This window comes from Nanorana parkeri, unplaced genomic scaffold (assembly GCF_000935625.1).
Source record: "Nanorana parkeri isolate BGI_ZX_2015 unplaced genomic scaffold, ASM93562v1 scaffold26, whole genome shotgun sequence".
Lineage (NCBI taxonomy): Eukaryota > Metazoa > Chordata > Amphibia > Anura > Dicroglossidae > Nanorana > Nanorana parkeri.
In genome coordinates this window covers 1,242,601-1,267,874 of record NW_017306294.1, presented here as the reverse complement: position 1 = coordinate 1,267,874, position 25,274 = coordinate 1,242,601, and the positions used below count along the sequence as shown (strand labels likewise).

At 42.2% G+C, this 25,274-nt stretch overlaps 1 protein-coding gene and 1 long non-coding RNA gene across 3 annotated transcripts in view; both read left to right on the top strand.

Annotated features, from left to right (window-relative positions):
* Positions 1–23,355, top strand: part of LOC108794939 — a 24,493-nt gene extending 1,138 nt beyond the window's left edge. Inside the window, exons 2-3 of the long non-coding RNA XR_001941729.1 lie at positions 6,648–6,654; positions 23,286–23,355. This is a non-coding gene — a long non-coding RNA (uncharacterized LOC108794939). The remainder of the gene's footprint in view (positions 1–6,647; positions 6,655–23,285) is intronic.
* On the top strand, positions 7,222–22,909 carry PFKFB3 (6-phosphofructo-2-kinase/fructose-2,6-biphosphatase 3). Of its 2 annotated transcripts, XM_018566076.1 has the most exons (17): positions 7,222–7,357; positions 14,589–14,714; positions 16,055–16,151; positions 16,283–16,349; positions 16,433–16,507; positions 16,666–16,722; positions 16,829–16,953; positions 17,378–17,585; positions 17,680–17,826; positions 18,421–18,525; positions 18,657–18,786; positions 18,933–18,995; positions 19,239–19,303; positions 19,904–20,065; positions 20,329–20,351; positions 21,124–21,168; positions 22,478–22,909. In XM_018566076.1, exons 1-17 carry the CDS (start codon positions 7,279–7,281, stop codon positions 22,482–22,484), a joined length of 1,581 nt encoding a protein of 526 aa, XP_018421578.1. In that variant the 5' UTR covers positions 7,222–7,278; the 3' UTR covers positions 22,485–22,909. The 2 variants fall into 2 exon arrangements, with proteins under 2 accessions (XP_018421578.1, XP_018421587.1); XM_018566085.1 differs by lacking the exon at positions 22,478–22,909 and having other exon boundaries at positions 19,904–20,056; positions 21,124–21,172.
* Positions 23,356–25,274: the final 1,919 nt, after the last annotated feature.

Below are 25,274 nucleotides of genomic sequence, written 5' to 3'. Positions count from 1 at the left end.
TTTTTGAAGACAGATTTGCATTAAAAAAAATAAACAATTAAACATGAGACTGTTACATTTCTTGTAATTTCAAGAAAACACTGTAATTGGTGTGAACAAGCCCTGAAGGTTCCTTGCGTTCTGGGGTGGGAGGAGACGTGGTGGTGCATTGAAGCCAATGGCACTGCAGCCACGCACCCCAGCAGTGCGATCACCCGCACCATGCAGCATTTTTTACAATCGCACTGGAATGGAACACAGGCATTGACGTGCCCCTGCGCTATGGTGGGGGTGATAGCACTGCTGCCTCCTCCCACCCCAGAACGCAGGGAACCTTCAGGGCTTGTTCACACCAATTACAGTGCGTTCAAGCGTGGTTAGCTGCTGGAATGCGCTGCATCGCACACTAAACTCCCCCATGCCTCACACTGTGCAATTCAGTCTGTTCCAGCAGTGAATCATGCGAATCATGCTGGAACGCACTAGAGCTGGTGTGTAAAATATTTCAGAGCCAGCTATAATATTTGAGTCACAGTATATTAAAGGCTTCTGATTCTTAACAGTAGGCTGAAACATACTTGAACTCTTTCTGAAGTCTGTGTATGTGCCTAGGCATTCCTCGCCATGCTTAGCACTGAAACATGCAGAAAAGTTATAGGTTTAGCTTTGCACGGCTCTGCTCACTGTTTATAGGCAGGGAGTAGGAGTAAGGCCTCATTCACACAGCGTAAAGTCGGGCCGCACAGATCCCTGCGGCGTGCACGGTCGCATCGGGCCGTTCCCGGGAGGGACAGGTGCTGGATGTGATTGCACGCAGCAGCCTGTTCTTCCCTATTGAAGGACGCGGCCGTACGTTGCCATACACACTCCCCAACTGCACATCCGTGTGGGTCAGGGTCAGTGGCGTCACAAGGGGGTGCGGGGGGTGCGGCCTGTTGTCCCCTCCTCTCTCACCAAGATGGCCGCCGGCAGGTATCAGAATACTGTCGCGTGTGCGCGATGACTTAATCACGCACGCGCGTGGTGACGTCACGCGCAGTGACGTCTCGGCGGGGTGACACTCGGTTACCGCTCCGGGTGTCACCCAGCCTCTGGACGCCCCTGGTCAGGGTGTCCGTGCTCGGGCTCAGAAAGGATCCATCCTGTCTGCATCCAGGTACAGACACCTGGACCCGCACGAATGGGCAGCTCGGGTGTGCGTACGGCTGCGTACTCCCATAGTGAAGAACAGGCTGCTGCGTGCAATCACAAGCCGCACCTGTCCCCTCCCGGGAATGGCCCGATACACAGACGTGTACGGCCCGACTTTGCGCTGTGTGAATGAGGCCTTAGGGAGCACACACCACAGCAGTCTAGACTGAAAGTAAGATTAGAGCCAGAAATTATATGTTGACAGAACAACTACACAGAGCAGAGGAGATGAAGGTTATGTTGCTGTGCTGGATCACCTTTTCTCAGACTCATTGTGAGGAGCTTGAGCAGCGACACGTGGATCCAAAAACTCACATCCCTGCTTGTGCAGGTGACAGTCAGGCCAGGGTCATGAATAGAACTTCTGCACTTGTGATTGTTGGACTTCTATGATGGTCCACATTGTAATGGTGAAGTCTAGTTATGTCTTTAGACATATCTGCCCTTACAGTGATGAGCATGTTAGTCATACATTCTGAAACGGAAGAGTTTATTACAGTGGCAATGTCTTCCAGGAGACATCTCTATCCCACAATCTCCTAATTACTATACACCTTGCATCCTTATTGATTGAACCCAATCACCGTGCACTAGGTCAGCCAAGAGATCATCCTATATGGGGTTGCAATATAATTTAATTAAAGGGAAACTGCAGTTGTTTTAAAAAAAAAAAACCCTTGCTAGCTTGCAAATGCTTGTTTTGGTCTAGGAGCCGGAATACAGAAGATATTCTCACCTGATCCTTGATCCTGCCGCAGTCAGCACTCACCTCACTCCCCATCCGCTCCAGCTGTGGTATGTCCGTCAACCTCCTCGTGTCTAATGCAGGTGAATGGACTGCATTAGATGTGATGACGTCAGCAGGGCTAGACATCTGGGGAGAAGAGGCTTCGGGGACTGGTCTAGCAGCTAGGCAGGATTGAGGATTACGTGAGTATATATTTTTTTTATTAAAGCCCCTAGACCAGGGGTAGCCAAACTCCGGCCCTCCAGCTGTGGTGAAACTACAAATCCCATAACGCATCTCTCTCCGGGAGTCATGTCTGTGGCTGTGAGAATCTTGCAATGCCTCATGGGATTTGTAGTTCCACCACAGCTGGAGGGCCGAAGTTTGGCTACCCCTGCCCTAGACCAAAAGGAGTAGTTAACCCTTGGAGTGTGGAGCTAGCCCCACTGCAAGGGTTTATTTATTTAGAATCCCAGAATTCCTCTTTACGGTTCCCTTGCCTGTGTTGATACCAGTTAGTGAACAAAGTGGCAGAACATGAGACTAAAGTTTTTTTTTGTTCAACCCGTGGGCCGAATGAAAAAAAATAGAACAGATTCCGCCATCAACACTTACAAGCATGGATGGAGGAATCCCCCGCTGTTGCCTTTGTGTTTTGACAGCAGCTGCCAGCCACTGTCAGAATACATGAACAGTGTTTGCAGCTGATTGGGTACAAGCACCATACGTTTGATGATTTTCCAACTGGCTCCTTCGATCAGATGCCGTCCAGAAGGGTGCTAACTACAGCACCCATTGTGCACATTTTGGTTGGTTCTAGAAGAACTGTAAGACACAATTCACACAGTGTATGGCCATACAATGACACTTTTTAGAAAGTCCCACCACTTTCAACCAGCTATCAAATGCAAGCTATCTATAAGGCAAGGATATTGGTAGGTTGCCATAATTCATATGACCTGAAGTTGATTGTAAAGCTGACTATACACCTGCAGATTTTCTATGGTCAGATGGAAAAAGTGCAACAGATTCCTCCATCTACGCTAAACTGTGTGGATGGAGGATTCTCCCACGGGGCCAAGCTTCAGTATCTTGCTAGTCGGCCCCTCTGGCTGTCAAAACACCTGAACAGTGCCTGCATCCAATGAGATTGTTCAGGTATTTTGAGAGCCAGCGGGGCCGACTAGCAAGATACTGAAGCTTGGCCCAGTGGGAGAATCCTCCATCCACACAGTTTAGCGTAGATAGAGGAACCTGTTGCACTTTTTCCATCTGACCATAGAAAATCTGAAGATAATCTATAGATAGGTGTATGGCCAGTTCAAGGGGTTGAAATTGTCGAAAAATTGCCATGGGTATGGCCCACATAGGGTTACCCCCTAAACTGCATAGCCAGACAGCCCTCTGTAACCTCTGGCACCCAGTGCTTTCATTATGATAAAAGGATGCATTGGGTGTCTGTCATCTCATGTATATGGGCTGCAGAAGTACTGTAGAAGACCCAGAACCATATATAGCTGATCAGTGCCACAATTGAGTGTGTTTAATGGACGCTGTCTATCACCGTGTAGTTAATCCCCATGGCTACTATTGTTATTGCTACTAGTGATTGATAAATCAAGTGATCATGATCTAATATGGGCAAAATAAATGTTATACACTTGACCAAATGTAGCAGATGTAAGGTACACATGTAGCCAAGGGGTCCCATAGACCTTTATTGTAGCGATTTAATTACATCCTGGCTGGAAGGATGGAGATAATGGTAGCGCTTCACACAGAGAGCTGTACCTGGAGAAGGATAGCACAGAGATAAGTGTGATTAATACATTACACTTTTCTTTTGCTGTCCCTTCCAAAGATATTTTGTGAAGTTAATGTGTGTTATTATTAGGGCCGTCCCTATATGGATACAGTATGTGGCTGTTGCCTCAAAGAACACAAACAACATGGCCACTCTGCTCTCTGTTGTACATTGCTTGCAGAGTGCCTGCCGCCCCCTTTCTGGCCAGAGCATCCCAGTTTGCTAAGAGCTGACCTTCCTAAAGGTGCCCATACACTGCACGATTATCGTACGATAATCGTATGCGATCGGTTTTTCGAGCAGTGTGAACGGAGACGTGCGACCGTTTCTACTGTACGGTCGCACGTCTTCTGTCGAACCAGCATGTTCGAAAACCAGCCGGGAATCGTACGATTCTCGGCTGGTTAGAACGGTGCTCAGAAGACAAATGCCGAACGGGCCGGTGTGCGCACGCGCACACTGCCCGTTCAGCATTGCGGTCATCGGAAGCCCGCCCCTCAGGGGGGCGGGCTTGCGATGATCGAGAGTGCAATCTGCCTGTCCAAGATAGGCAGATCGTACGTTTTTTTAATCCCTGTACAACCATTGCAAGACTAAAGTCTTGCGATGGTTGTAGAGTGTATGGCCACCTTTACACATCTTCCCACCCAGCTTTTAGCAACCAGAGACACGTTCAGTTCCTTAGCCAAGCGCTGAGTAGCTGTTTATTGAACGCTTCAGCTGCACAGTGCTAAGCAAAATGGCGGAGGATTCAGTGTTAAACTCTGCCATTTGTTCAATTTCTACTGTTTTACAGGAAGAAACTGAGAGCCATGGCATAACCAAAACATTCAATTGTAGGTTTGCATGCTGAATTTTGATTTGCTCCATCGGGGCTCAGGCACCCTTCCCTATCGGCCCCAGTTACCACAGCCGCTGGTGCTCTGTCCCCCCTTCTCCGTCACACTCAGTGCTCTGCGGCCACATTCTCTTCCGCTGCGAGTGCTAAGTTAGCAGTGCTGAGGGCTGGCTTGCAGCACAGCGTCCAGTGATGGTTTGCTAACTCAGCACTCGCAGCGGCTGAGCGTCTGAATCACGCCTCAGGGATGATTTGGCCGGCGTCCCACCCAGCTCCCAGCAACCAGTGATGTCAGTGAGCTGGGAGAGATGCCCCCTGTTAGCATGCACCACCAGCACCCCCGCCTCAGGTGGCGAGAAAGCAAGGGACCCCCCTGGTCATCATGGTAAAATACATAGATGAACTTTTTTTGAAATGCACTGCAATGCAGCACAGCTATGAACAGTCACCAGTGAAATATTTCTTTCTTACATTGGTTATAGTTTCTATATATGATATATATTATAGGATACAGCGATGTACATTGGGTATAGTTTATATATATATGATATATATTATAGGATACAGTGATGTACATTGGGTATAGTTTATATATATATATATGAGATATATTGTAGGATACAGTGATGTACATTGGGTATAGTTTATATATGTGATATATATTGTAGGATACAGCGATGTACATTGAGTATAGTTTATATATATATGATATATATTATAGGATACAGCGATGTACATTGGGTATAGTTTATATATAGGAGATATATTATAGGATACAGCGATGTACATTGGGTATATTTGACATATATTATAAGACAGTTGTGTATTTTGTATATGACATTGCTATGATTCTTCCATACTTGCAGTTAGTCACTGCTTAGCAACAAGTTACATGAAGTACCATTGCAATGGAGGGGATAATACAAAGTAACCGAATACAGAGAGATAAGGAAAGTGGTTGATATAGTTCATTTGTATGTAAGCTGCTTTACACTAAACATTGCACCTTCCTGGCACTGCACGACCCCCACTGCCGGGAAGAAAGGAGGCAGCTAACACAACCAAAATGTGACATATCACTAAACCACAAAAAAGGGCGTTGTATGTGTGAGAGAGAGGATCCCCGGAGACCAAATGGCACTTGTGTGCATGCCTGCGGGGGAAGGATGCTGGGTGAGGGGGAAGGGCAGCACCGAGAGAGACCTCACCATGGGAGAAACGTGAGGTACGTGTTAGAGCCATAGAGAGCGCTGGCCGAGAGGACCCCCTCCTGTTACCCGACCTCCCGGCTGACTGCCCACAGGAGGAGACCGCCGGCTCTCAGTTTGAATTCATATATTGTGATGCATTGTTCTGTATCCTCCTCAATATGGTAGGTCCCATCTAGTTACAATGACAAGGACAGTCAGGGACGGTTGTGGGTACAGGTCATATTGCTATCTCATGCAATCAGCCATCCTTCCTGTACATTGCATTAGAAAAGAACAAAAGAAGAAGTTACAATCCCCCACCGACTCCTTGTATGTGAAAAGAATATCCCTGGAAGAGAATGGCAGAGGCATCACCATAGCAATAGACTAAACAAAAGCTGTGATCCAGGCGATGACTCGCTTTGTTATCATATCCATTGTCATATGAATCCTGCGGACCGGGATGACTGAACTCTGCTAGTATCTTCAGATCCAAACCAAGGACAGGGGATGCACCCTGAATGTCACTACATGGAGAGCTGATTGCAATCGTGATCAGCAATCCATTAAGATGTAGGGGCGATCCTTGAATAGGAAATATCTGTTTAGACCCCTAGACGTCGTTTGCCATGTACAGTGGTGTAAAATGCATCAACAAGTTGAACTTTTTTAATAAATAGGGAACACGTAATCAGTGCAATTCAATGATAAAGATGATCATAATTGTAACATTCAGTGGTTGGTATTTCTAAGTGATATTTAATGCTCATCATTCCCGATGGCTCCTGATTTATGAATATTATAAACACAGTAGTAAAATATTGTACCAGATCAATGATAAAAGTGATCCCCTTTATTGAATAACTCATTAAATATGCAAGCAATATGTATAAATACAGTCATGTATCAAGCCTGAAGAGGGGATGTAAGGAATCCCGAATCTTGCATCTAAAATTGCTTATTTTAGCCAATAAAGGAGATCACTTCAATTTTAAACTTTCTTCACTGTATGAAGACACTATGTAGATAAAAGTACCGGGAAATTATTAGTATTATTATTATATAGGATTTATATAGCGCCAACAGTTTGCGCAGCGCTATAATTAAAATGCACATAGCTGCAGTAGAGATTCTTGAGAAGTTTTAGAATTTTGGCAGACCTCCACTCCTCCTCCCCAGTGTGTAAAGGGTTAATAGATACGTGCGGGGCGCAGAGCAACCTTGGGGGTGTAGTTGCGGAATGCGGCCACTAGGGGACGGCACCGAGCAGAAGGGGCGGCTGACGTCACCGGTGTCACGTTGCTCCTCTTGCCGGCCGGGTTTTTTTTTACAGCTCGCACAGCCCAGGTCTGCATCATTTACGAGAAGAGAGAGGGAGAGCGTGGTGCTCGCTGTGCTATACGACTCGGGATTGCTATTACCTTACATCAGATCCGGCCATGGCCGCTCATCATTGATCACAGTGTGCGGCACCATCACGTTACCGATTTGGGAGAGAGCGGATCTTTGTGACATTATTATATTTGGGAGTTCCCGGACCTTGGTGATTATGCCTATGGAGCTAATGCAGAACCGGATAAAGAAGATCTGGCTGCCCAAAGATGAGGAGCCGCTGCTGCTTATGAATGGTAAGAGGCCGGGTACGCAGTGTGCCGGGCCGGGGGATGTGGATGTTGCAGCCATGTATGCAAGGTGCCTGCCCGGGTTATGTGGATGCTGCAGCCTTGTATGCAAGGTGCCTGCCCGGGTTATGTGGATGCTGCAGCCTTGTATGCAAGGTGCCTGCCCGGGTTATGTTGATGCTGCAGCCAGGTATGCACGGTGCCGGCCCGGGGATGTGGGTGCTGCAGCCAGGTATGCACGGTGCCGGCCCGGGGATGTGGGTGCTGCAGCCAGGTATGCACGGTACCAGTCCGGATCTGCAATGTGTTGGCTCACACGTTGCAGGGACGGGATCGATCCTGTACGACGAGTACTGAGCGGAGATTAATCACGTTTTATGTCCTGTAATTTTCCGTTGAATCTGTGTGCACCGGAAGGGATGGATTAGCGATCGGTGTATTGGGATGCAGGACACGCCATTAGCAGTGCATTGGGGGTAGGATGGAGATCGCTGTTACTAGGCTTGCAGTGTCTGAATTGATTTACGTCACTCTCCATTGAGGGGGATGTGCAGGATTGATTCATATATTCACCTAAAATAGAGCTTCTGATGACGACACTCCGGATTGCACATTGGGGGAGGGGAGGATGGTAGAAGCATCACCCCAGCGATCAGCTGGTGACTCAGGCATTCCTAATGAGGACATTCCTACATCATCTCCATCTATTGACTGGAGACGGAGGAGGGGTGCTCATGTCACAGGGAACCACCATTTCCTATTCCAGTCACAAGAGCGGTACTCCTCCTCCAGGGTTTCCCTTTCTCTTGTCTTCTATAGGGATTGGATGGGGCATTGCTGGTTATTGAGGACAGTCCCATATCTAGGGGCACATGGACTAGTTAATGTTAAAGTATTCCCTGGGCAAAATGTTTCTGTTGGGTGCAATGCAGAAGGGTTAGACCAGGGGTGGGCAAGATTCTCACAGCCACAGGCATGACTCCCAGAGATAGATGCATGATGGGATTTGTGGTTTCCCCACAGCTGGAGAGGTGGTGTTTGCTGTTGGAGTGCTCATTAGAGAGAGTCACCCCTCTATTTGTACTGATGTCCATTGTCGTGAATAAAGCTGGCCATTCATGGATCATATTTTGCTCATTCTCTGCTGAATCTGACAAAATGTGATTCTTGGGTGACCCTGCCAACACCACCTCTTCACACAAGTCGATTGGCACAATTGTCCACCCAGCTCTGGTCACTGTTTGGGTATTCTGAACTCCATTGGCACCTGTTATCAGAATACAATAGCTGGAAGATGAATATCACTTTGAGTTCAGGAATTGAGTGAATCTCAAGTCAAAAGTTTTTTTTAACCCATTTCAGATGCTGATTAAATCACTTACAATGGATGCTGCTCCTCGATATTGTAAAGGTTTAGTTTCCTGCACAACCAGAGGGTCCCCTGAGCACTGAACCTGATACCGTTTTTCCCCCGAAAATAAGACAGTGTCTTTATTTTTTTTTTGCACGAAATAAGACACTAGGTCTTATTTTCGGGGGATGTCTTACTTTCGGGGAAACACGGTACTGTGTTTTCGGGTGTCTCCTTTCCCTCACAGGATCCTATGGAGCCACCTGTATGTGTGTGCTAGTAATCCGTGTCTCTCTACAAACACACCGGCACAGCATGGAAGCATTCCACTTCCTACCCCTTCCACATTCATCCCTTTTTCAAGTTAGGCCCCGTTCACATATAGCGAATTGTCGCGCGATTTCCGCCGCGATATGGCGCATTTTTGCCGCGCGATATCGCGAGAAGTCGCCGGCCAATGTTATTCAATGGAGCTGTCTTAACTCCATGTCGCGGTCGCAAGTCGCTTCTACCGGACCCTTTTTTCGGCGGATTTTGCGCGATTTTACTTTTTTTCTATGGAGCCCGACGGGGAAGGTCGCGCTACCGTCGCTGGATCATCGCTGGAACGTCGCCCCGAAAGTCGCGCTATCCGGCCGTGCGGATCCGCTGCAAAAGGTATGTCGCTATATGTGAACGGGGCCTTAATGTATAGACAGACAGATGCTGGAGACTTTTCTTTTCCATTGTGATCTTGTACTGGGCAGGAAGTTCAGGGAAGTTGAGAGTTGGAGCAGTTTAAAAACGACTAAGTGCTTGGGAAAACATTTTAAGAAAAACTTTTCTGTGCAATGATCTGAATTCATGTAAAAAAAAAAAATGCTTGTTCCCATGACAACTGTCCAAGGGAGATGCATTAGATTGGAAATCTATTCTCTTGCTTCCTGTTAACAGGAAGTGAAATCTCCCTAAGACACAGATGGCAGTGGTTTTAACTCTTCCCTACTACATCCAAAATGAGACTAAAGTTTTGCCTTTAGATATAATTCGATGTCCCAGAATGTAGAATTGTCAGCATTAGGCGAGTCCTGCTTTCATGTATTCTAATTTGAAGGTGACCTATAATGAAGGTTATACAATTTTCCTATGACCCAATTTCTCAGTGTAATAAAACGGTGATCGTACAATGTCATAACTTCAGAATGAATGGTGGAAATATATTGGCTCTGAACTTGTGTTTGTTACTTGACTCCTCCTGCTTCATTTAATTTACTGGCTGGTGTCCAGTTTAGTGTTTTGTAATGGATCACTACTAAAATGATTTCATTTATTTCTGGAGGAATTATAATTGGATACCTAGTCCGGCCTCTGTCGCTGTCCTGAATTGAGCAGGGTTCTTCTAAGGATAGACTGAGGGGAATTTATCAAAACGGGAGCAAACAAAATCTGGAGCAGTTGCCCATAACAACCAATTAGCTTCTCTAGTTCAGTTCAGATTTGAAAATGAAAGCTAGAAGCTGATTGGTTGCAGTGCACAGCTGCTCCAGTTTTGATAATTTCCCCTCACTGTGTTTTTATTATAGAGTGCATTCTGCATATAATTCTAGAGTAATTCCACAAGAGGGCAACCACAACCCTTGCATCCTTACAGCAGAGTCATCTCGGGCTCTTGTCTGTAGATAGTGTCCAACTTTTCTCAGCCCTGTCATTTTATATATTTATTTATTTTAATCCCCTGTTACCTAATGCTGGGTTGTCCTCAATTCACATATTCACCCGCCCAGCAAATCCAGCGTTGTCCTGCTGTGATCCGCGTTCCACTGTCGCACACCACGCCTCACAGTGCCATCTTCTTGACATCATTGGGAGCCAAGCTGTCTTTTTTCTGGGTTCAGGTAGCCAGCCCCCATTGATACGCTGCCAGGCTAGCCCTCCTCTTATCGTTCATTGTATGGAAGCCGATGCCTCCTGGGGTATGTGATGTGCATTTTTTTTTTTTTTTTGGGTGAAGGGGCCAATTAAGTCACTAACACTGCAGAGATGGAGATTGGACTTTATACAGGATTGATATAGCGCCAACAATTTGCACAGCATTTTACAAAATGAAGGATGACAGTACAGTTTCAATTTAGGAGGGCCCTGTCATGAGAGCTTACAATCTAGAAGAAGGGGCAAGTGTTACAAAATACACTAATTGCGATGGATGAGCTGATGGAAGAAGTACAGTTATGTGTAGGTTGAATAGGCTTCTCTGAAGAGATGAGTTTTCAGGGATCGCCTAAAGGTGGACAAAGTAGAATATAAGGGGACAGGTTGGGATACGGAGTTCCAGAGGATGAGAGAAGCTCTGGAGGTGAGTCTGGGAGGGAGTGAGAGAGCAGGAAGTCTTGCAAGAATGGTTTAGGTGATATTTTGAGATGAGTTTGGTGATTATAGCTTGGAGAGAGTTATAGATGGTTTTGTATGTATTTTTTTTTTCCTCCAGTCTTCACTGACTGCATGTTTGTTCCAGGTCAGTTGCTTCCCAAGTTTGGGAGCCAGAGCCTGGCATTCAGTAATATCGGCTCAACTGTTTCTTGAAACAGTAATTAGTCAGCCCAGCAATCACTAAAATGGGTAAACGTGACAAAATGTAGAATCATATTTGCTGAGCTCTCGGCAATGGCGAGACAGACCACTAATCCTGCATCACGTGTAGGTAAAGGATGTCCGGTCACCGGTGGAAGTCAAATTAGGCAGGTAGACGTTTTGTCCGGATTAGCAGTCTTAAGAACATTCAGACTGTCCTCTGCAAAGGTTTATTCAGGATTAGGATCCATTCTCACCCTTTTATTTTTAGTCACAGCACCGTTTAGGTATGCACAATCTTGAGGCACCCCATTCTCAAATAAAAAAAAAACGTGAATGGGAACAATGTTATGCACCCCCAAAATCATCATGATCATTCTATTTGAAATGTAGAAAGCGTATAAAATTGGCAAAGAATTCACAGCGCTTTGTATGCAAAGTCTGCCCAGTGACGTATAGATGTCTATGGCCAGCCATGTTTTGCCTACATAAACGCTGGTTTTCTTTTCTCCAGCTGCTTTTCCTACCTATGTAAATGGCTGCGTCAGATATTTGTCCTCTTCAATCCTCCCCACGGATCCCGTGACTAAGCATGCTAGCGTGTTCTGTTTGATGCTAGCGGTTTATCACTGAAAGGAAGCTGGAGGTATTTGACAAACATTCCATCGCCACACTCCACTGCTTGTGCTAAACACCAGCCGTTCTGTATAATGTGCTGGATACAGATACACAGCAAGGCAAAATTACAAAATGTGTCTGTCCCTGTGAGCTTAGAGGTGCAGGTAATTAAACATGCTTGGGGTCTTATCAAGTTTTTGATGAGCCAAAGTTCTAATCGTCTTCTTTTTTTTTAACTTTAATACTGCCAAAAATAAGCTCTCAATGTGCAATAAATACAAAGCTGTAATTTAAAGAAATTAGGTTGGATGTTGAACTCTCCATACCCTGACAGCTGTGTCCCTTGGGGCAAAAAATTGAGTTGTAAATGAAGGTACACAAAGGAGGAGTGAGTCAGCAGATGGTATCTGCTTGCTGAATCCTAGGTGGACTTCATTAATCATGCCATTCTGGGTTGTATGCAGTGGCCATATCTGTGATGACCAGTGTTTTTCCCTTTTTCTGCACCTAAAGGGGAGAAGCAAATGCTTTCCAAATATGGCACAATCGAAGCAAGTGATTCAACGGATTTGAGCATCTTTTTTGATAATTGGACCATAAAGAGGTTTAAACGCCTCCAATGGTTGCATCAGGAAGAGCTTTTGCCATTGGATCCAGCAATGTGCAGCTCGTTGGAGGATGGGCAGATGTCTCCCTACTCCAGGGCTAGGCAACCGTGGCAATCCATCTGTGGTGACGCTACAAATCCCGTAATGCCTCTGGGGGGTTGTGGCATTAGGGATTTTGGAGACCCTGATGTCTCCATAAAGAGGGCCTGTCATCTAAATTGACTATCACATAGTGGGCCTCTTAGCCCCCCATGTGATAGCAATAAAGTTGTGTAAAAAAAAAAAAAAGTAATAAAAAAATTAAAGAATCCAAAAAAAAAATAAAGCATTAAACAAGAAGAAAAATATTTTAAGTCCTCTGCCCCCCACATACACATATGCGTCGGGTGCGCCTATTGTGCCGCACATGTTACGTATTACCGCGAACGTCGGAGTGTGAGCAATTTTAGACCCATTAATTACTGATAACACTAAACAGATGAGCGGTAAGTGTTTTAATCGGCGCCTATGGCCAATTTTCAGTGTGGTCGTTTTTTGCCGGTGCACGCAATTTTAAGGCTTGACATGTTTGGTGTCTATTTACCCGACGTGACCCCGTCTTTTATGTTTTACCAAAAATATGCGTAAGAATAGATGTTTTATAACATAATGTAGGGAAACTTTGTGGGGTTTTTTTGTACATTTACTGTACTTTTTTCATTATATAGTAAAACCCCTCCCCAGTGGTGATTTTATATACTACCAAAATAAAGCTCTATCTGTCCCCAAAAAATGTTAACATAAATTGCAAGGCTATAGTCCGGTCATGCTGACTGGTGACATTTTTGACTGACTGGTGAGACACCATCAAATTTTTCAAGCCCTGATGGCACCTGTCTTTGTCATTCACAAGTTATGGGTGACGGAGTCTTATAACGCAAGCCTATTATCAGATTACATGCTGATTCTACTGTACATATATGATCCCTGTCCCAGTCCAGAATATTAGTCTGAGCTGTTGAACGTGCTCCTTCTAGCTTGGCAGCCAAAGCCAGTTTTCTTACCAGTTTTGAAGAAATGCAAGGGCTTCATAAAAGTAAGTGGAGAGAACAGTTATTTAGCTCTCATTTTGAACATGCATTTTTAGATAAATCTTTATTTTACTCTTTTTACAATTAGGGTATTACTTTCTAGGCAGAATTTCTGGATTTTCACCATCTGTCTGGGGAACTGTGTAGTGAATAGAAGTTTCAGCCATGTCCTTTTAGGTTGACATTTTTGGCTTGTGGCTGTTTGAGGTTGGGTGGTTTCTAAAGGTTTACGGTCTGCACCTGCTGTTTTTTATGTGCCTGGGGCTATGGGTGGGATACTTGGGAAGAGCCTTCCACTGTAAATAGCTGGACAGATCTAATTAACACACAAAAGGCAGTATGTAAAGCCAGATCAGTGCAATTTCTTTCTTTTCAGTCCTTTGTGTTGTCTTGAGCTCCTGAGATAAGACAAACTTATTTTATTTCAAAGAAGATCTCCATCTGCCCTTTTTAAACAGAAACTTTGTAGAACTTGAGTATCTCTTTATCAGATCTGCAAAGTAAACCTTTATATTTCCTTATATGGCCTCGCACATCTATCCTATCCATCCATCTATCCATCTATCTATCATTCCTAGAATTAACTAGCATTTATTAACACGTCTTAATGAAAAACAGTAGCTCAACTGATCAAAGGAAATGGGTTCCAGAAGATTTGCTTGACCTCCAAAAAAGTTGTGAACTATGTAATTTAGAGACAAAAGTAGTAGAAACAGTTTCCGTGTACGCTGCTTGTTCCTGATAACCCTCCTTTTGTTTGCGTTAATCAAATGCGTCAGGAATGTTGATTGGTGCCAACTTCCTGGCATAGAATAGATGATATGTGCTGTCTGTGTGTGATAAGCCAATTATCTGTCCCAATAGCTATGTCAATAGTTCTCACATTTTCTTTTATATTCTGCAGGGAGTTTAGTCAGCTGATTCCCAAAAGCAGTAGAGCAGCTCATTGTCTTGTCAAGGGCTTCATGTTTACACATTGCCACCCTGTTATTGTAGATATACATTTACATGAAATTTATGGATGTTTTCTAATTATATTTCAGTGGGTGGACCTCAGCTTGCCAACTCCCCAACTGTGATTGTAATGGTTGGACTACCAGCCCGTGGAAAGACTTACATATCGAAGAAGCTGACACGTTACCTCAACTGGAGTGGAGTACCTACAAAAGGTGAGCTATATCTTCCTCTGTATAGCATACTCATCTTAGCCTTCTCATCTTCTTCCTCCATGTAGCATTCTCATATCTCCCTCTGCTTCCTTCCAACTCTGTGAAGGATCCATCCATTCCATATCTATGACAACGCTAGGTGTTCTATACCTATTTGATGTAAAGCTTCTTTGAGATGAATTCAGGTTTGGCTCTTATTCCAAAATGTCCTCTATTATATTGAGATTTTATTGAACCTAGGAGTAAAACCTTAAGTGACATAAATAAATATTATGATTTTAGGAGCATCAACACATGATTTGCATGCATTATTATGATACAAATAAAAACTGACATTGCTCTTTAGGCAAAGAATACAACTCTGCTACAAAGAAACTCTAAACTTGACTTCTGCAGTCACTGTTCTGGTTTTCTTACAGCTGCAGGTGGTGGCTGTCAGAATATAACACCCGGCATGAGAGATTTGTCCATCCATACTGTTGTGTGGATGGGGGAGTCCAGTAATTTCTCTTTCAGCCTGCTGAGCCGAATAAGAGAGTTACATGTATGACCAGCTTTAGTAGAATTGTTCACTTGGTTATTATTAGCGATGGTGATCAGGCTTTGCAGCTTTCTCCAGACTGGAAATCTTTTCTGAGTGCTACAACACATATGGTACACCGGCATCCTGATGCACCTTCTAAAAGACCTTATTAACCCTACAAAGCCTTGTACTCAGACTTGACAATGCATGCTTTGTCATACAATAACATCCATATGGTGATCGGCTCAAATCACTGTACCGTTGGTGCTGTCCAGTAGCCCATTATGTCAATTAATACTTTTGCCGTTTTCAGGACAGTTTGCTGCCGTCGTTTCATGGCACAAAAATGAACCTGTGCTTCGCTTTAATTCCCCCCTCCTGATCAGCACATGCTTGCCTTTCTATTGATCCCCCTACAGCTCTGTTTGGCTGCCTGGAGCAGAGTTTCTCATAGTTATAGTTGTAGCCTACACAGGGGTATAAACTCTGCTTATGTAAAAGCGCAGGTGGTTGGGGAATGGCCCAGTGTGGTGACATGCTCTTCCGTACTCGGGAGTATTTTCTTTATTGACATCTGAGTGAAGCGAAGGAAAGGTACATTGGCCAACCCTGCATGAACAAAGCACTGGTTGGGTTACAAAAGTGCTATGAGAATTAATATCAAGTTTTGAAGTTTTTCATTTTAAGTAGGAGGCTTAAAAATGACTATCCTGTATGTTTAGTATCTTTTCCTTTAGTCATACGTCTTTTCAACTCTTGCATTAAAAATGTTGGATATATTAATAACGCATCCCATTTTTTTTCTTTTGATTTTTAGTGTTCAATGTTGGGGAGTACAGACGTGAAGCTGTTAGAGAATTTAGTTCTTATGACTTTTTCCGCTGTGACAACCAAGAAGCCATGAAAGTCAGAAGGTTGGTGTACTTGTGCGCTAATATCTGTCATCATAGACTACAATGAAAGACTGTCTCATACCACTTGGCTGGTGCTCAAAAGCTGTTTTTGTTTTAAATGTAATACATTTTTTTTTTCTTTTCCCCCGCAGACAATGTGCCTTGGCTGCTTTAGCAGATGTGAAATGCTACCTGACTGAGGAAGGTGGACAGATTGCTGTAAGTTCTGGTTCTCTTTTCTTTCCCTCTGTATTGCTGCTCTGAACGACTCATTACTGAACAGGTCTTTGTGCGTGTTCCAGGTCTTTGATGCCACAAATACAACCAGAGAAAGAAGAGGATTGATTGTTGATTTTGCCAAAGAGAATGACTTTAAGGTTAGTTGGCAGAAATAGAACATTATTTATTTTTTGTAACCCTTCACACACCATCCAAAACTTTAAAATAAAATGATAGATACACTTTCAATTAAGTCAGTTATCCCCAAAAAGAATATTAAATTGCCCAGTAGTAAGTTTGTGTTTTTATTTTTCAGGTGTTCTTTATTGAATCTGTCTGTGATGATCCATCAGTTGTTGCTAGTAATGTTTTGGTAAGTATCCAATTCCTCTTGTCTATAAAAGCTAGCAGTTTATTTTGAGGTCTTATTAAACCGTGTTAGGGATTGTTATAATTGTAATGCTTTGTTGCAATTGTAGGATGTTAAACTGTCCAGCCCAGACTACAAAGGTTGTTCATCAAAAGAGGCTTTGGATGACTTTATGAAAAGAATAAGCTGCTACAAGAACATGTATGAACCTCTTGATCCAGATGGTTATGACAGGTAAGACCTGAATCCTGCCCAATTTTTATTAGCTGGTGATGCACCATAATATAATTCTACTTGGTGTTAGAAAAACTCCTTCACTTGTAAATTGTGTAGAATATTCCTTCATTGTATTTGCCACATTGATTTCAAAGAACAACTTGAAATATGCATTTACTACTGATTTATGAGAACAATGCCCGATATAAACTCCATCGAAAATACTACCTTTTGATATACCTGTCACAACAATGAAAACACATTTGTTGGCTTATTAAATAAATAAATAAATAAATAATGCAAAGTGCATCAACCCATAGTGGCAAGCCAGTATTGACTGCCGAAGCCAGAGTACTGCAAGATGGATTCAAATGAGTGGCTGTAGGACATTGAGTTGCTATAGGACAATGTATTTAACACGCTTCTCTGTTCTCTTTGGCAGAGATCTCTCTATGATCATTGTCATTGATGTTGGCCGAAGGTTTTTGGTGAACAAAGTTCAGGATCATATCCAAAGCAAGATTGTATATTATCTAATGAACATCCACGTCCAGCCTCGCTGCATCTATTTGTGCCGAGCCGGTGAAAGCGAGAGCAACGTCAAAGGGAAAATTGGTGGCGATTCTGGGTTGTCCCAGCGAGGCAAAAAGGTAAATATTAGAGATGGCAATCTCTATACAGAAAATAAAATGTGTGAATTCCATTAAATTGCATCATTGGAGGTTGAAATATTTTCCTTATTAGTTTTCCATTGCCCTGAAAAAATATGTTGAAGATCAGAACTTGAAGGAACTTAAAGTGTGGACCAGTCAGTTGAAGAGAACCATCCAGACTGCAGAAGCTCTGAAAATGCCCTATGAGCAGTGGAAAGCTTTAAATGAACTGGATGCAGTAAGTTTGCAGTTTTTGTTTCTTTATACTACCACTCCTTATTTAACTTGTTACGATGGCACAGCAGTTTTTACATAATCGCCTATCTTGTACAACTGTTTCTTCTGCACCTATCAAAGTGTCATACACTGGTTGGTGATTATTGTGAACCATATAAAACATTTGGTGAATTTAAAAGTTCAGCTGCTGAAATTCTTTTAATCTAGGTTCTCCTAGGGGTGTGTGTGGGTTTTTTTTATTTTACAAAACCCAATAAAGGGTATAATTACTAGTCTAATTTAAAAATTTGCCTCCATTGCCTAGTAGCCACAAACTATTGTCTTCTAGCTGTTCTAACTTTCCATGGCCTAAATCTGATAATTTGCTCTGTGATAACACAGGTCATTCCCATTTCAGACATGTTGATCAATGAGCCCCTTGCATCATTTCAGTGGTTTTTGTAACTCCTATAGTTTGGGTTATCATGGTATCTTACACCCAGAATGCCATTTCATGTAAACATGCATTCAGTCAAGGCACACTCTTGTGTAGGATAATATGTCATTTAATTAACTGTTTCCTTTTTATAATACTGAATTTTATTCCTGCTCACAGGGAGTGTGTGAAGATAAGACCTATGATGAAATCAAAGAGCAATATCCTGAAGAATATGTGCTGCGTGCACAGGATAAATACTATTATCGCTACCCATCAGGAGAGGTGAGTTGTGTGGGTTTTTTTTTTTTTTCTTACTACTTTGCTTTTATGTTGCATTTATACCAGAGATTTGTAATGGAATACAGTAAACTGGTAAAGGAGCAAAATGTTAATTCTTGATTTCCTTTCTTAAGTCTTATCAAGATCTTGTCCAGCGTCTGGAACCTGTTATAATGGAACTTGAGCGGCAGGGAAATATCCTAGTTATTTGTCATCAGGCAATTATGAGATGCCTTCTGTCTTATTTTCTGGATAAATCTGCAGGTAATACTGTGTGTATATTGTATGTGTAAAATATATCTATCGCTCTTATTTTTGGTAGCTATAATAACCGCCATCTATATTGCACTTTAAAATGACCACTTTTTTTTAAAGTAAATTTTTTTGTTTTGCATTCCAATTTTTTCCAGATGAGATGCCATATCTTAAATGTCCGCTGCATACAATGCTTAAACTGACTCCATATGCATATGGTAAGTGTTTTTTTTTTTTTTTGTCAATTTAGTTGTAAGAATAGTATTTTTGTAAAGTCTTGCCATGATCAAAGCTATTTCGACCCCGTAATCACTATCGATATAAAGGTGAAACTAAAGAAAAATGCAATCTGTGGTGTGTGTATTATAAGCCAGTACAATAAGGTTACTCCCAGAATTGATCGACCACTAATTGACGTGCATCTATCTCCAATGTTTTTATGCTTTTTATTTTCCCTTTAGGCTGCCATGTGGAGACGGTTACGTTCAATGTGGATGCTGTTAACACTCACTTTGAAAGACCAGAAGTAAGTTTTGGGGTATTTTTTTTCACTTGGTACCTCTGTTGAAAATTAGAAGTGTAAACTATGCAACGGTTGCTCTTCGGCCAGTACACCATTGGGTCTTGTTTACATGGGCTTCAGCTTGTGTAAGAGCAGTGTGTACAGCAACCTTTTTGATAGTCTTTCGACAATCTTTGATCTGTTTGTGTTCTACCAGAAAAAGCATAGGGATTGCCAGGCATTGCTTGAGAATCTGGCTCTTTGGAAAATTGGCTTGCCCATAGCTGGGCAGATCTTTCTTGACAATACGAGACAATGACCGATTTGTACAACTTCGCTCAAAACACAGGGCAGTTATTGGATCTATTTATTTTTATTACTGGGTCTTCAATGGTCAGATTTTTTTTTTCTGTAGGAAAATCTGTGTGTGCAGTAACATACTTTTCATACTTGCCATTCTTGTTACAACTTAAAATATAACAATTGCATGACTCTATAATCGCAGGAAATGTCAAGTTTGGTTGTCTGTTTTGAAAAATTTGAAGTCATGAATAAATATAAATGTTACTTTCTGCTTCAAATATGAAAATGATAATGTTTACCATGTCACTTTAATTTGCACAGGAGAGCAAGAAAACCCCTGCCCCACTGATGAGACGCAACAGTGTTACACCTCTAGCCAGTCCTGAACCAAATAAGAAGGCACGACTCAATAGCTTTGAGGATCTTGCTGCTGCGCTATCTGGTTGTGCAGCTCAGGAGCCACCTACTGTACAGGCTACACAGGTCAGTACATTCCTAGGGCTAGTGAACAGTCCTTGCCTATTTATAGGTGATGTGAGAATGGGGCTCTGCTTAATTGTGACTACTAGGCCTATCTTCTGCTGTTATGCTGTGTTAATTTTTAAGAGTCCAAGGGAATGTGAAAAACCTTTCTGGACTTGCTGTTCTATCTATTCACATAATCCCTTTTTCCAGTTTATCTACAGTATGTATTCCTACTTCTATCCTTTGATCTGCACTTACCCTGCCTCCTTTTTTCCTTTCAGCCTTTGCTAGGAAAGGCTTGTCTGTAAGTATTGCTGCCTTCACTTCTGTTTTGTGCTTTTATCAGCTAGTACTAATGCGTTTAACATACAACTAATCAGTCACCAGTTGGAGCGTCTTTTACTAACCTGCTTATACCAAGCTGGTGTCTTGTGAGCCACATGTGATTTAGCAGCTGGTTTCATGCAAACTGAAAAACAAAATGGGCATGTAGTCGTTGCGCATAGTGTTGCTTTTTGGCAGTAACTCCAACGTTGTGCTTATTTTCTTTTTACGCAATCTTCATGACTCCGCACCCAAGTTATTGCCAGGCTGTACACGGTAACTTCCATCGCTTGAAGGGATTCTCTTAAATGTTTTTTTGGCAAATGGAAACCTCTTTACTGTTGGTCATTTTGCCAAGACCCCTGCTGATAAAGATATTCAGACAATGTAAATGAGATGCAAGGCTGCAGGAGCACTTGTAGCTGCAGCCATGGCCAATTGGTAACTATAGCCTAACTATAGCCTCATATAGCCTTGGTAGCACTATCCCAACAGTGCAGGAGTGTACTGCTTTCTTGCTGTTGGTGTGCAAAACCCTTTTTAAGAAATGTGTGTACAACTAGTGGAATGTTGTGATATGTTTGTCTCCATTATTGATTGGTATATGTTGGGCTCTTTTGTCGAATGGATTTTACCTGGTCTGTCTGTCTGCGCAAATACTTAATATAGTCCACTGACGTTAAATGGACAGCTGTTTGGGTGAAGGCACACCCACTAAATTAAATTTCCCTTCTCTTCCCCTCCTTTTAAAGGCTATCAGTTGTCCATTACATCAGTACCTTGTTTTTATTTCGAAGGTAATTGTTTAGGTGCATGCCAGTCACTCCTCCTGTGCCCCCTTACCTTTGTCCCCATGTTGGAGGATGGCAGATTGTGCCCATTCACAGGTGTATGGGTTTTCCACTTTAGTCTTCACCATTTTATATGTACTATTGGCATGCTCAGTGTTAGTTCCAGTGCAGTTCACAACAGAGGTGACTTTATAAAAGTTACAAGAAATCTGCACATATGAATTAGGAAATTGGGGTCTCTGTTGTATATATCTATGTGTAGGTGACTAGATGGTGTTTTGGGAGGCGTAACCTTTCAGGTTTTGTCATGTTTGAAATCGCCGCAATCACAACACTATAATCTGTTATGACCGTCGTGCTTCTTTCTGAATTGGTCATCTCCCAGCATGTTGAGCAGAAAATGCTGTCAATGTGTTACTTAGAATTTTTAGCCTTCTTTTGATGACTTTTTGGATGATTTATGTATTTTTCCAGTCTTTCTTGCATGTTGATGTAATTGCTGGGTTTTTTTAAAACTAAAGTGCATTATGGCTACTTCTGTAGTGGCACAGAGCCATCAAACATAATGGGGATGGGAGATGGAGTTCAGTAAGCCCATTGGTATCCATTTGCTGCCATATTGGCTTCTGAATTGGCCTTTTGTATGCATGGTTACAATTAAACACCATTTATGTAACGTGGACCACAAGTCAGAAATTAGCTTTCCATCCATCTGCCTTCCCATACAGCTTGTGTTCTGTAAAAGCTAAAAAGTTTACCCTAGATTTACCTATGTCTGTTTAGTCTATGACCAGGTCTGAGTGGTCTGTCTCATGGTCCAATAGGCCATAGGATTCCCTTGTGCTTCCTGCCTAATGCTGCGGCTTTTGGACCAGGAACATGAGAGGTTCGAGAATGAATTGGCTGCCTTTTAGTCTTTTACGTTTCCAGTCCCTTAGGTGCTGTGTTGGGTAGGAAGGTCCTGCTGGAACTGGAGTGGGTAATGCAGGTAAGTATTTGGGAGCCATTTTCACTTTTATAGAACACAAGTAGCATTGGGAGGCAGGCAGACATAATTAGTTTCTGACTTTAGGTCCACTTTAATATCACCACAGTCCTTCTTTGTAATGTTAATGAATTCCTTTACTTTGGTCATAAAATTCCCAGCAACAATTGATGTTTAGTAATTTGTAGTCTCATTAGTCCAATATTGTGTACTTTTGCCTGTTGCTGTGCCGTGCCATAAGCATCTGTGTATAACCTGCATGTTCCACATATTTAGCACTTATTGGTTTATCGCCATGTGTAACATGACTGTGTATTTTTTCTATTGCAGGGTGTGAGTCATCCCGAGCAGCACTGACGGTCCTTAAAGGACAAGACCATGATCAATGAACATCTTACCCTCCGCTGCATTCCATTTTCCATGTTTAACACATGCTTACAAACTTTTTCACTGGACTCGAATGTCTGAGCCTGCAGCTGCTTGTATGTCTGAACAAATTTAAATCAAACTGGAAAGGGAGACAGACACCAAAGCAAGTTTGCTATGTCTCTAAGAAATGAAGAAGCCTCCGGTCATTTCAACAGTGGGGTGTACAGCTGGAGCTGCTCGTACGCCGCCAAATCTTTATTTTACTTATGTGTGTGTTTTTTTGTTACCTTTTTTTATTTTTTGTAGACCTAGTACAGTTTATTTTATTATTCTTCTGTTTTAGAAAGTATTAACCAAAACAGCAAAAATACAGTTGAATTAAATGTAGATAATGTAAAGGGGAAGAGAATACTGTATGCTACATTTTCATTGTTCCCCCGTACATCTTTTTGTTTCTCGAAGGTACCAAGTTCTGAAGCAGAGTTTAGTAGACTTGCCACTCTGTTACCACAGAATTGGTGTGACGTTTACTCTGTGGTCTGGGTTGCAGTACTGCTGGTTTTATATGTTTCGGCTTTTCTTTGATGTGTACATAGATATAAATGTCTCTTGTGTGGAGTCTGCTGGTCAAGTATACTGCAGAAACAGATGTTCTGAACTTCACCAACATCTCATAAGACTGTCTACTCTTGGTTGTGCAACATGCTAAAAATGTTTCTAGTGTCATGGCTGCATCCTAGGTCAATCCTTTCAGTGTTTAGGCATTTAGAAGGGTCGAAAATAGTCCTATAACCAGGCTTATGCAGTGAGGTAAAGTGCATTAACCTATATCAAGCTTTGAGAATTCATCTTTCACTTTAGTAAATGTTATATAGCTGATGTGGATTACTGCACTGTGCATGACACTATATTCCTCTTTGCACTGCTGTATTTAATAAGCCTGCCCATGTCTCTGAATGCCGCAATGCGACTGTCATTATAGTTTGTAGTAGATAGTCTGTTCTTTTTTTCCCCAAAGCTGCTAGAACAGTATTGTCCTTACTGCTTTCTACTGTCTAACTTGAATTTTCTTAAGCTGCTCTCGCTGCTAACACCTTCTCTATTATCTCCTTGAGCACGTATTCACTTTATGGTTGTGAAGTGCAAGAATTGGCCATTTCATTGTTCCTCAGTGGTTTTCAGCTGAGGCGCTTAATATTTGGGGTGGGGGGGATTATATTTTTATATAATTTCACTCTTATCTCAAAGATGCATGTTTGCACTTTAATACAATGGTCAGGGCAGGGTTGCGAGACAGAGTTCTTGATATGGATTGATCTGAGCTCAGAAAAGGTGAAAGTTTGTATTTTATTCATAATGTCTGGATGTATGGCTATAGAACAGCTTTGTGGTTATCAGATGTGGATCTGACTAAAACCAGTCAACCTCCAGTTTCTGCTGTATGTGGGGCTAGGTTATCCAATGGTGGGATCTAAGATATTAATGACCACGTTTAACTGTTGCAGACCTGAGGACTGATATGGAGTGTGATGGGTTTTTTTAAAAGAGTGATTGGCATTGACTGGAACATATTGTGTTTTTGGTTTTTTTTCTGCTTTTTTTTTTAAATTATTTTTGGAATAGTTTAATGTTTGAATCTTCTGTTCACCATTATTTAGGATGAAAAACATCAGTTCAGTCACTTTATAAGTTTCATACAAATTGTTGGATAATATGTGTGCATCCATGCACATATAATATAGACTCTGCTTGAGATACTGCTAAAGGTTTTGTCATTTTACCTTTTCACCCAGTATCATGCAATAGTCTTAGAATTGTATGGGTCCAATGCTCACTATTTATGTTTGAAACCAAGTGCATCCCTAATAGGTACAGAATAAGCAGCTGCGTAATAAACCATGTGCACACTATCAAAACCAAGCCAACCTGCTAAACAAAAAGACCTGTTTTTTAGTACCTCCTAATATAATGGGTTATTATGTATTGTGTTGGTGCAGACTGTGCTTAGGGTGCTCTTGGTTACAGTTTATTATATCTGTCTTTGGTCTTATTGAGAGGTTAATATAGTACCTTAACTGGTGAAACAATATAGAAGGCCAACATTGGTAGTTTTCTTTTTTGTCAGACTGAGATTTTTTTTCCAGTTATCTGTTTAGGTGTGCAGATTTATTTATTTAATGTTGTAGATTCAGTGTAATTTTTTTTTCATTACATTTGACTTGTTAATTGTATTATGTGTGTATTTGTCTGGTTTAAATTGCCTAAAGTAAAAGCTTAAACAGGATAAAATGCCTTTTAAAAAATTTGTATATTTTGCAGTTGCTGGACCAATAAAAAAAAACTCTTGTAGAATCTATCTTTATCTGTTCATACGTTATTGCATCCTTTTTGTCTTTTTTTTTAATTAACATTTAAAAAAAAAAAATCACATTACAAATCACATTACAAAATACATTGCACTCATTCCTTTCCTGCTTATTGCTGTGGGCACAGGGGATTTTAGATTGCCTTGGTGTGTGATGGATGTGCAGTTTTTGCTGGCTGGCACATAAGGGACTGATTGTCCGGGATGCCATGACTGCATGGGAAGTGCCGTGCAGGCCCTCTTTGGTGTTTTGGGCCCTCACACTGGAGTCAAGTACCATGTCGGGCCTCCTCTGGTGTTTGGTCCCAGCATACCGGGAAGACCGTGGCTCAATGTTTAGACTAATTTCCAGTGTGATAGTGACTTTGCAATGCACAAGATAAGAACCACACA

Coding starts and splice junctions, on each gene's coding strand:
- PFKFB3 (XM_018566076.1), top strand. CDS start 7,279: ATGCCTATGGAGCTAATGCAGAACCGGATAAAGAAGATCTGGCTGCCC. Junction 14,715..16,054: donor GAGTGGAGTACCTACAAAAG/GTGAGCTATATC, acceptor TTTGATTTTTAG/TGTTCAATGTTGGGGAGTAC. Junction 20,066..20,328: donor CTACTGTACAGGCTACACAG/GTCAGTACATTC, acceptor TTTTCCTTTCAG/CCTTTGCTAGGAAAGGCTTG.